Genomic DNA, 11986 nt, shown 5'->3' with positions numbered 1-11986 from the left:
GTTCATTCTCCAAGTGTAGAATTTCCCATTGTGTGGATGAGAATGCCTCCATTGTGTGAATGTGCCGTGCTTTCTCTGTCCTACTGAGGATGGGCATGGGACTGACTCCAGTTTAGGGCTATTATAATGAATATACTGTTCTGAAAACTGACTGCCTTTTATTTTAATTTTTTAAAGATTTTTTGGAACACCCCCCTTGTATATCACACGCATTTTTCACCTATGCAATTTCGTGAAGTCAGTTACAAGCATCACATTGTACAATCATCACCAGTAATTGCTGTCACATTTTCCATCACCACAAACAACCCCACTGTTTTCTATATGATGACTTCCTGCCCCTGGTTACCACTAGCAACTTATCAGACCTCCCAGTGGCTTGCCCTGCTTCCCTCACCTCACCTCTGCCCCCCCCCTCCACCCCATCTCTGTCTGGTAGTGGATTACCTGTTGAGCTGCTAACCAAAAGGTCAGAAATTCAAAACCACCAGCCACTCTGCAGGAGAAAGAAGAGGATTTCTATTCACATAAAGAGGAACAGTCTCCAAAACCCATAGGGCCAGTTCTACTCTGTCTTAGAGGGTTGCTAGGGAGTTAGAATCCACTTGATGGCATTGAGTCTTTGAGTTTTCCCTCTTATAGCATTTCCCCGTTACTCAAGTTAGCACCTGTCTACCCTCAGGGGTCCTCAAACTTTTTAAACAGGGGGCCAGTTCACTGTCCCTCACACCCGTTGGAGGGTCGGACTGTAGTTGAAAAACAAAAACTATGAACAAATTCCTATGCACACCGCACATATCTTATTTTGAATTAAAAAAAAACACACATAGGGCAAAAGCACCCAGCAGACCAGATAAATGTCCTTGGCTGGCCACATGTGGTCCGCAGGCTGTAGTTTGAGGACCCCTGCTAGCCTATTGCTTCCCTTCCCCGTCCTTCCCCTCCTACCCATGCTAATCATCAAAGTCTATTTCTTTTGGTATAAAAACCTTTTCTTGTTTGCTTTTTAAATATATATGTCAGTGGTAGCATACAGTACTTACCCTCTGTGGTTGACTAATTTCACTCTGCACAGTGCCCTCAAATCGATGTGTGTCACGAGGTGCTTCACAGTTCCACCTTCATTCTTTAAGATGTGCAGAACCCTGGGCATGGTGGGTACTCACTGGGCTGCTAACTGCAAGGTCAGTAGTTCAAAACTCTCAGCAGCACCTTGGGAGAAAAGCTAGGCTTTCTCTTCCTGCTGAAGAGCTACAGTGTCAGAAACCCACAGGGGCAGTTCTTCTCTGTCCTATAGGGTCGTTACGAGTCAGAATCACTCGATGATACGGAGTTTGGAGGTTTTTGAATGTTCGTCTGTGTGTATGTACCAGAGTTTATTTATAGGTGCTCCCACTGATGGCCATTTAGGTTGCTTGCATCTTCTTGCGATTGTGAATAGTCTTGTGAAGAACATGGGTGTACGTATATCTGTCATGCTGTGTTCTTCAGTTGAGCATCTTTTAACGTGTTTATTGGTGAGTTGGGATTCTTTTAAAAATCATTTTATTGGGGGCTCATACAACTCTTATAACCACAATTCATCATTCATCCATTGTGTCAAGCACATTTGTACATTGGGATTCTTATTTTGTAAACTATCTGTTCAAGCTTTGGGCTCTCCTTTTTTATTGGCGGGGGTGGTGGGGGGAGGGTTGGCTTTAACCTTCTTAATCATCTATAGGAATTCTATCATATTTTTCTCTCTATTCCCAGGCCCAACATATTGCTCATTGTGTGGATTGCGCTTAATAGGGATTTAGGTTGTTGCTCATTCAGCAAGTATTGCTGAATGAATGAGGACTTTACATATGTTTTTCTTGATTTTAACAGCTTTATTGAGGTATAATTTACATATCCTAAAATTCACTTGTCTTAAAGCATTTGTGTACAGTGGCATGGTTTTCAGTAAATTTACAGATTTGTGCAACTGTCACCACAATCCAATTTTAGAACATTTTCATCACCCCTAAAAGAAACATCATGTCAGTGTGCTTATTCTTTGTTCTCACCCCCAGCCCTCGGCGACGATGCATGTATTTACTGCCTCTCTATATTTGTCTTTTCTAGAAATAAGAATGGAATCATATAATATGTGGTCTTTTACATTGGCTTCTTTCACGTAGATCCTATTTTTAATACTCATTCGGTTGCAGCACTTATCCATACTCTATACCTTTACACTGCCCAATAGTATCCCATTGTGCGGACATAGCTCATCTTGTTTATAATGCTGCTATGAATATTCACTATGGCCTTTTGTGGGAACATTTATTTTTATTTCACTTGGGTGATCTTGACAAAGAAGACTGAAAATACCACGGACTTCCAGCAGAACAGACCAATCTGTCTTGGAAGAAGTACAGCCAGAATGCTCCTTAGATGGTGAGGCTTCATCTCCCATGCTTTGTGTAAGCTATCAGGAGAGACCAGTCTCTGAGAAAGGATATCATGTTTGGTTAAGGAAAGGGTTGGCTACAAAGAGGAAGCCCCTTAATGAGACGGGGGGACACAATGGCTGCAACAGTGGGGTGAAACATAGCAGTAATTGTGAGGATGGCACTGGACCTGGCAGTGTTTCATTCTGTGTTCTATGGGGTCTCAACTCAATGGCACCTGACAACAACAATGGAAAATTCATATCTAACTTAAAAAAATCATTTTATTAGGGGCTCATACAACACTTTTTACAATCCATATATACATCATTTGTGTCCAGCACATTCGTACATATGTTGCCATCATCATTCTCAAAACACCTGCTTTCTACTTGAGCCCTTGGTATCAGCTCCTCATTTTCCCCTCCCTCCCCGCACAATGCTCCCCTTGAACTCTTGACAATTTATAAATAATTATTATTTTATCATATCTTACACCATCTGATGTCTCCTTCACCCAGTTCTCCACTATCCATCCTCCAGGGAGGAGGTTACATGTAGACCTTGTCATCTGTTTCCCCTTTCTCCCTCACCCTCCCTCCACCTTCCCGATATTACCACTCTCACCACTGTTCCTGAGGGGCTCGTCTGTCCTGGATTTCCCGTATTTCCAGTTCCTATCTGTGCCAGTATACATCTTCCGGTCCAGCTGGTTATGTAAGGTAGAATTGGGATCATGATAGTGGGGGGGAGGGGGGAAATATTCAAGAACTACAGGAAAATTGTATGTTTCATCGTTGCTACACTGCACTCTGACTGGTTTATCACCTCCCCACTGCCCTTCTGCAAGGGGATGTCCAATTTCCCCCAGATGGGCCCTGGGTCCCCACTCTGCACTAACCCCCCATTCAAAATGCTATGATTTTTTTTTTGTCTTTGATGCCTGAATACTTTTCAAGAAGCTAAAACTAAACAATTACCTGTCCTCCAAAGTCTGATGAGAAGGCATCTAAGGCTGTCACGGGTAGAAAGGAAAATCTATCCGCACAGCTAAGAAAGAGGTTAGTGTCTACTCCCAGGGACTATCCAGCTGAATCCTGATGTTTTAACACGTGTCTTTGCAGAGTAATCAGGCAGCGGGACACTCTGAATATGAACGGGACTCAAAAGGTAATCTACCTGGTTTTGAAATTAACTCAGTGAAGTATTTTGTGAATGCCTACTTTGTGTCTGACTCCATATTAGGCTTCAAGAGGGACAGCTGGACATTTAAGACAAAGACGCCATCACTTTCCCTTGGTTAAAGAGACTAAATGTTATGGTGAGAAGTAATTATCAAAAATGTTAAATAACAAAGATTCAAAAAATGGTTAACTATAACAACGAGAATCAGGGGGAGGAAGAATGCAATAGAAAAACAAGCTCACATCACCTTTCCTTCAAGGTCCTGGAGGAAAACAGAGAAGAGTAGATGACATGCCTTTGAAAATTTTGACATCCCAAATTTGGAACTGTTTCCACTTTTATGATTGTCCTTGACATCTTGGTTCAGAGAGAAGTGCCAGATAATAAATTACCAGGACCATTGAACCAGCAAGATTAACAACACTTGCTAATATTTTGAGTACCGAATGTTCCAGGATTTGCTCTAAACATTGTACATGATGAGTCATTAAATCCTTTGACTACCTCTCTTATATAAATACTATGATCACCTTCTTTTAGTAGCGAGGAAAATGAGGCTCGGAGAGGTTAAGTAAATTGCCCAATAGCACACAGCTAGAAAATAGCAGAAGTGAAATTTGAATACAGGTAGTCCAGAGTCTACTCATTTAACCACTAGCTGCATATAACAATCGCAAGTCCCACATTCTAGTTATGGGATTAAATCATTGTTAGGTGTCATAGTGACCTTACATAAAACCCCACTAAGATCTTTGTCATATGCATGCTCTTTGCTATGTTTGCGTCCATTGTTGCAGCTACTTTGTCAACCCATCCCCTTGGGACACTCCTTCTTTTTCACTGACTTGCTACTTTAGCAAGTAGGACTGGTCCTTCCTGCTAACATGTCTGAAGCAAGCAAGAGGAAGTCTCACCATCTGTGCTTCTACGGAGTGTTCTGTCTGTACTGCTACCAGGATACCGTATATACTTGAGTATAAGCCAACCCAAAATGATGGCTTATACTTGAGTATATACGGTATGTGTTCTTTTGGCAGTCCATCATGAATTCAAAGGTTATCAATTCTTCTTCCTTATTCATTGTCCAGAGAAATTGCATGTTAGGGGACTAAAAATACTTTGGCTTGGGTCAGGGGCACCTTAGTCCTCAGAGTGACACCTTGCTTTTGACCATTTAATTTGTTTCGCAGCCTACTTTCCCAATATAATATGTCATTTGATTTCATGACTGCTGGACATGGCATTGATGGTAGGTTCTAGTAAAATGAAAGCCTTAACAACTTCATATTGCCTCCTTTTACCCTCATCTTGCTTACTGGTCCAGTTGTGAACTATATGGTTTTCTTTATGTTGTGTTGCGATCCCTACTGGAGGCTGCAATCTTTGATCCTCACCAGTAAATGCTTCAGGTTCGCTTTGCTTTTAGCAAGCAAGGCTGTGTCACCTGCGTATCACACGTCCTTCATAAGCCTCCCTTTTGTCCTGATGCCACATGCTTTTTCCTATAGGCCGAATCTGCATAGTGGTTACATGTAGGACTGCTAACTGCAAGGTCAGCAGTTCAAAACTACCAGCTGCTCTGAGGGATAGAGATGAGACTTTCCACTCCTGTTAAGAGTTAAGAGTCTCAGAAACTTACAGGGGCAGTTCCACCGTGACCTGTGGGGTTGCTGTGAGCTGAAATGAACTCAATGGCAGTGAATTTAGTGGGTTTGGGTTCAGATTTACTCAGTATACAGCTTGAATAAATATGGTGAAAGGATGCAATCCTGATACACAACTTTCCTGATTTCAAACTGTAAAGTTTTCCTTAATTTTAGGTGCCATCAAGTTGGTTCTGAACCGCAGAGCGGCAACCTTATGCACAACCGAACGAAACACTGCCCAGCCCTGAACCATCATCAGGACCTTCCCCATGTCCAAGTCCATTGTCGCTGTCCTGGTGTCAATCCATCTTCTTGAGGCTCCTCCCCTTCCTCCCTGCCCTTCTTCTTTACCAAGCTTCATGTCCTTCTCAGGGCACCTGTCTCTCCTGACAACATGCCCACAGTATGTAAGACAAAGTCTTACTTCTTCCGAGAAGAATTGATGCATTTGAATGGTGGTGCTGGAGAAGCATATTGAAAGCATCGTGGACTGCTATGGAAAGAAACTTCATAGTAGAATGCCTTTTTTTTTTTTCAAATGATGACCTCTTAGTCTATGTATAGGTTCTGCAGGAACACAATGAAATGTTTTGGAATCCCTATTCTTCACAGTCCATAATTTGGTATGACCCACACAGTTGAATGCCTTTGCATAATTAAAAAGACAGACAAGAATATCTTTTTGTTCTCTACTTTTGGCCAAGAGCCATCAGAGAGCTATATATATATATATATATATATACTGAAAAGCAAAAAAATTATATATATACATTTTTTGCTTTTCATCACTTTATTTATTTAAATCATTTTATTGGGGGTTAGTACAACTCTTTTCACAATCCATGCATACATCCATTGTGACATGCACATTTGTACATTTGTTGCCATCATCATTTTCAAAATATTTTCTTTCTACTTGAGCCCTTGGTATTAGCTTCTCATTTTTCCTCCTCTCTCCCTCCCTCATGAGCTCTTGATAATTTATAAATTATTATTTTTTCAAGTCTAACATTGATAGATATCTCCCTTTACCCATTTTATCTGTTGTCTATCCCCCTGGGAGGGGATTATATGTAGATCATTGTGATTAGTTCCCTCTTTCTCCCCCCACCTTCCCCTTCCCCTCCTGCTATGGCTATGCTCACTATTGGTCCTGAGTGCTTTATCTGTCCTGGATTCCCTGTGTTTCCATGTACCTGTGTACATGCTCTGGTCTAGCCAAATTTGTAAGGTAGAATTGGGATCATGATATTGGAGGTGGGGGAAGCTTTAAAGAACTAGAGGAAAGTTGTATGTTTCATCGTTGCTATACTGCACTCTGACTGGCTCATCACCTCACCCACAACCCTTCTATAAGGGGATGTCCAGTTGCCTACAGATGGGCTTTGGGTCTCCACTCTGCAATACCCATCATTCACCATGATATGATTTTTTGGTTCTGGATCTTTGATGCCTGATACCTGATCTTATTGGCACCTTATGATCACACAGGCTGGTGTGCTTTTTCGATGTGGGCTTTGCTGCTTCTCAGCTAGATGGATGCTTGTTTATCATCAAGCCTTTAAGACTCTAGACATTATATCTTTTGATAGCCAGGCACCATCAGCTTTCTTCACTACATTTACTTATGCACCCCCTTTGTCTTCAGTGATCGAGTCGGGAAGGTGGGCATGATGGAATGCCAGGTTATTAGAACAAAGTGCTCTTACACCGAGGGAGTACTTGAGTAGAGGCCCAATGTCCATCTGCTACCTTAATATTAACCTATAAATATATGTACATAGATCTATTTCCTTATGGTCATATATAAATATATTAACATATGTACATGCCTGTATTTAGAACTCTATAAATGTCCTTTGCCTCCTAGTTCTTGCCTCTATTTCCTTTTACTTTCCTCTTGTCCCACTATTCAGCCTTCATTTGGGTTTTAATAATTCCTCTCAGTTACATTGCCCTTGATCAAGCCCTACCAGGCCTCCTACACCCTCCTTGCCATTGATTTTTAGATCACTTGTTGTTCCCTTGTTCCTGGGTTTGTTAACACCCACTTCCTTTCCCCCCACTTCTCCCTCTCCCAGTCCCCCCCACCCCAAATCATAGGTCCCGTTGTTTTCTCCTCCAGATTGTTTATTCTGCCTATCTTATCTAGATAGACATGCAGAGAAAATAACAAGCACACAAAAAAAGACAGCAAAACAAAAGAACAACGGAAAAAAGTAATGCCTATAAATAGTTCAAGGTCTGTTTGTTGAACTTTAGGAGTGTTTTCCAGTCAAGTCTGATGGGTGCCATGGCCTGGCCCCAAAGTCTATTTTTTGTTTTCCCCGGGCACTTCATTGGTCTACTCCCCTTGTTGTCCCTTAATGCTGTCCCTTAATGCTTCACCTCGGTGTGGTGGGGTCACATTGGGCACAATTCCCACACTGTGTAGAGAACAGTAGTATCGTTCCTTGTTCCATGTCCTTTTCTGAATCTGCTTTGAATTTCTAGTAGTCTTATGGATGTATTGCTAACACATTTTGAAATTATCTTCAGCAAAAGTTTACTTGCATATGATATGAATGATATTGTTTGATAAGTTCTACATTCTATTGGAGCACCTTTCTTTGGAATATGAACAAATATGAATCCCTTCAAGTCAATGAAGGAGGCTGGTGAGGTAGTGGGTAATGCATTGGGTTGCTAACTCAAAGTCAGGCTCTGTCACAGAAAGATGAGACTTTCTACTCCCACAAAGAATTGCATTCATGGAAAGCCCCAGGGGATGCCTTATCTTGTCCCATAGGATCACGATAAGTCAGAATTGACTCAATGGCAGTGAGTTTGAATTTTTGAGTTTTTCAGTCAGTTGGTGAGGTACTTAATTGCAAATGGAGAAAGAGGCTCACAGGTTTTAAGGATAGGTATTAGGTTACTTGCTTGATAAGAGCTCCTGGATTCCAGTCTGACTTTGATCAGGATTGGCACTGGGTATCATTAAAGAACCTGTCCTTTAGATGGTATTTCTGAATTAGCCACAGGAATGCACATTTCTTCATTCTAATGGATTGACAGGAGCACTGATGGCTCTTAGCTAAAGCACTTAGAGGATAAGGGAAGGATAGCAGTTTGAACTTACCAACCTCTCTGCCAGAGAAAGTTGAGGCAGTCTGCTTTTGTAAAGATTACAGTCATGAAAACCCTAAAGGGAAGTTCGAATTTGTCCTCTAGGGCCACTATCACTGACATTGCATCATGTGAACTCTCTTAATAAACCTTTTAATCATGGGGAAAAAAGTCGACCTGATGGCATTTTTTCAATTAAAAAAATGTATGTGTGTAGGGGTCCATATGGAAACAGCATTGGGCACACAGTAAGTCCAGTCTGAGTTCAAAGCCTGGCTCTGCTACTGACTGGCTGTGCTATGCTGGGCAATAATCAGGGTTGGGGGCTCCAGTTTACCCAGATGTGCCTTGAGAGGAAACTGAGCCACGGTAAACCTTATGGAGCACAGAATGCTTCCTCCCTCCATACATGGAGTCACCTGGGTGGACACTGACTTGACAGCAATGGGTTGGATGCTCTGGTTTAACTAGCTCACTGAATTATAAAAACGAAATGAAAGAATGGGGGGGGCACAGAATTGACAGCCCTTATCTATTCTGGAGTTGTTGTTCTGTGTGTTTGGGTGGGTCGTCCAAATTGTAGATTTCTGGTTATATAGACATCTGTGTAGGCTCATAGTTTGCTCATAGTCACCCCAGAGGATTCTGGGTGGCAAGAAGGTTCAGTCCCAAGCTCCTTGCCTGGAACTGGCCCATCAACAGGTCAGAAGCCTGAGGCCAGGCTGCCTAAAGCCACCTACTCCCTCCATGCAAGGCCTTTTGTCCCTTTAAACTCTTTATTAGACCAGCTGGTTCCTTTTAGTGACTGCTTTAAATATCAAAGTACACAAAGCTTCTTTAAAAGATTGGTGGTGGCGACTGTGGTGAGGAGTCTATTCCCCATACCATTCTGGCCTAAAGAGGATTTGGGAATTTGTAATCAATGGACTATTATAAGCAAGGGCATCTGTCATCTTGCCCTCAGGCCAGAGCCTAGGTCAGGCAGCACAGCGAAGTGCCTTAAATGCTTACTATTGCCCAATATTGATTCTCAAATAGAGGATGGACTGGGAAGTGATTTCTTGTAAAGGTAACCCCCTCCCCCCCCCCCCCCCCCCCCCGTTGATGCTAATGTGCAGAGAGCTGAGAATCACAAGCTGGACTCTGTGTGATTCAAATGCATAGAAAGGTGTGCCAGGATCTTAGGACTCTGAGCTCAGTCTGACTGGCTTTGCAAAGACTCTTGCAGTAGGGACAAAGACGTACTGTAGATGGTACTGCGTGCATAGCCTGAGAAATGTGTACTTAATTTCATAAGCAATAGGAGACCACGGGAGAAGGCCTGGTGACATTACTAACCTCAAAGTGGAGGTTCACACCCACTAGCTGCTCTACAGGAGAAAGTTGAGGCTGTCTGCTCCCCTTAAGACTTACAAATCCTGGGATGGGATCTTCACAGAGTGTCAGAATGAGTCAGAGTACACTTAGTTGCTGTAAACTTTGGTTTTCATACATGGGGAAGGTTACTACCAGGTAGACAGATGAGTAGGGAGCTATTAGTATGTAGAGAGATCAAAGGTCCCAGAGAGCTGCAGTTCAGGAAATGGACTATGGGTTTCCCCACAGAGTGAGCCAACAAAGAAGTCTTGCTTTTTTAATTTCTTTACCCTCCATCCAAGGTTCAAGGTCAACTTCCCAAGTCCATTGTTTTCCCAGAGGGGCTTGATCATATGATCTTTGTAGATACCAGCAAGCAGCAAGTGAGGAACAAGGCAGCCCCCAGCTTCTGTTTGTAAGTGCGGCTTTTCCTTATGCTTCATCCATATTTCAGGAGGGCTACTACCCTGAGCTACCCTAAGTTCCGCAGGGATTCTCCACCACTAGCTTCTTCTCACCTTCCCCCTCCACTCCATTTAACCCCAATTCTCCCAACTCCGCCTCCAGCGCCTCCAGGCTGTATCCCAAGGTGTGACACATGGTCAGTCATTCAGCTTCCCTCCTGGGGTGTCAGGCTTCTAAATTTCCCAACACCCATTGTTCAGTTTTCAGGGAGTCAAGTTCAACTCCAGGTTCCGCCACTCTGATGACAGCCACAAGCACATCCCCTCACAAGCACCAAAACACAGGCACACGGGGGCCTTTCCCCACCAGCGGCCCTCGGTGGTGGGGTTGCGAACAGAAGACCCCTCCCCAGTGACCAGCAGCTGGGAGACGGTGCGCCCCACCCTCTGCGGGCGTGGTCGCCGTGGCCCCGCCCCACCCCGCCCCCTCGGCGCCCAGAGAGTCCCCCCTCCACTCGGCCGCCGCCAACCCCACTCTACGTCCGCCCGGCCCCTCCCTCGCCGTGGAGTCCGGCGGTGGGTGATGCTCGGGGTCCCACCTCCCGGGGGCGCCGCGCATCTCCGCGCGCCCCGGCAGCCCCAGCCGGCTCGGGTGGCCCGCGCGCCGCGTCTCCGGGAAGTTGTCTCCGGAGCCCGCGGCGCCTCCGTCTCCTCCCCCTGAGCCCCGCCCCCCGCGCAGCGCCCGGAGCTCCAGCCGCCCGGCCCGGGGGCGTCGCCGCTCGCTCGCCGCAGCCCGAGAGGCTCCACTGCCCTTCGCAGAGCGCGTTCCCCGCTGGGCCGGGGACCCCGCGCAGCCCCGCGACGGCGCGCGCCCAGAGCGCGGGAGCCCGGAGCGCCGGGCGCCTGGGACCCCGCGGAGCCGCTGTCCACGCCGCTGGGCTCGGCAGAGATGCAGGCTGCGCTGTGAGCCCCGGCGCCAAAGCCATGTCCGGTGCCCGCTGCCGGACCCTGTACCCCTTCTCCGGGGAGCGGCACAGCCAGGGGCTGCGCTTCACCGCTGGGGAGCTGCTCACGCTGCTGCAGGTCCCGGACGGCGGTTGGTGGGAAGGCGAGAAGGAGGACGGGCTCCGCGGCTGGTTCCCCGCCAGCTACGTGCAGTTGCTGGAGGTAAGGGGCCAGGGCCAGCTGGCAGAGCCGGCAAGGGTCCTCTGCGCGCTAGTGGACCTGTTGCCCACCACTGGACGTCGGCGCCGCCCACGGCCGGGCCCAGGGGGTGTGAGCCGCGGGGCGCCGTGGGTGTCCCCTGCGCGGGGCCTCCGAGCACATCACATGGTGGCCGCCCAGAGGCAGCGCGAACTTGTTGCTGTGTGAGTTTTGGAGCGGGCTGGAGCGCTCCCTGCAGTTGCAGGGGCCGGCGAAGGGGCTGCCCGAATGGAACCTGGCCATCTCTGCAAGACACGCGGAGGCCTGCGTGTCCGAAAAGTGGTCCCCACTCTGTCGCCCCTTTGCAGCCTGTTCGCCGAGGTCCTAGCCACCTGGGGGCTGCCCATTTGCTGGTCAGCTGAGCTTGGCTGGCCTCCCGCTGCAGCCCCATAAACAGGCTGGGAAAAGGGGGTGCCATAGCAGCGAGCAAGGATCCCCTCCTCTGGACAGCTTCCCAGGGATAAGGTTCCCAGGGCCCGCCCAGTCAAGCCTGCTGGCTGTTTATTTGCTGGGTGATAGTTGGGAAGCTCCACTGTCCTCTAGTCACAGGACTTTTGGATCATAGCCGGAGTGGGACCTGAAGTATCTGAAATTCTTGGATGACAGAGTGACAGTACAGGAGATCCCCCTTGGGTCAAAAGCTGACTGGCCCCAAGATTGCTGTACA

The 11986-nt window shown here is 46.3% G+C and overlaps 1 protein-coding gene across 1 annotated transcript in view; it reads left to right on the top strand.

Moving 5' to 3' along the window:
* The first annotated feature begins 10644 nt into the window (after positions 1 to 10644).
* Positions 10645 to 11986, top strand: part of GAS7 (growth arrest specific 7) — a 286948-nt gene continuing 285606 nt past the window's right edge. Inside the window, exon 1 of the mRNA XM_075561056.1 lies at positions 10645 to 11283. Coding sequence (XP_075417171.1) covers positions 11101 to 11283 — 183 coding nt within the window. The 5' untranslated portion in view covers positions 10645 to 11100. The remainder of the gene's footprint in view (positions 11284 to 11986) is intronic.

This window comes from Tenrec ecaudatus, chromosome 10 (genome assembly GCF_050624435.1).
Source record: "Tenrec ecaudatus isolate mTenEca1 chromosome 10, mTenEca1.hap1, whole genome shotgun sequence".
NCBI classification, from domain to species: Eukaryota; Metazoa; Chordata; class Mammalia; order Afrosoricida; family Tenrecidae; genus Tenrec; species Tenrec ecaudatus.
This window is presented reverse-complemented; position numbering and strand designations above follow the sequence as displayed.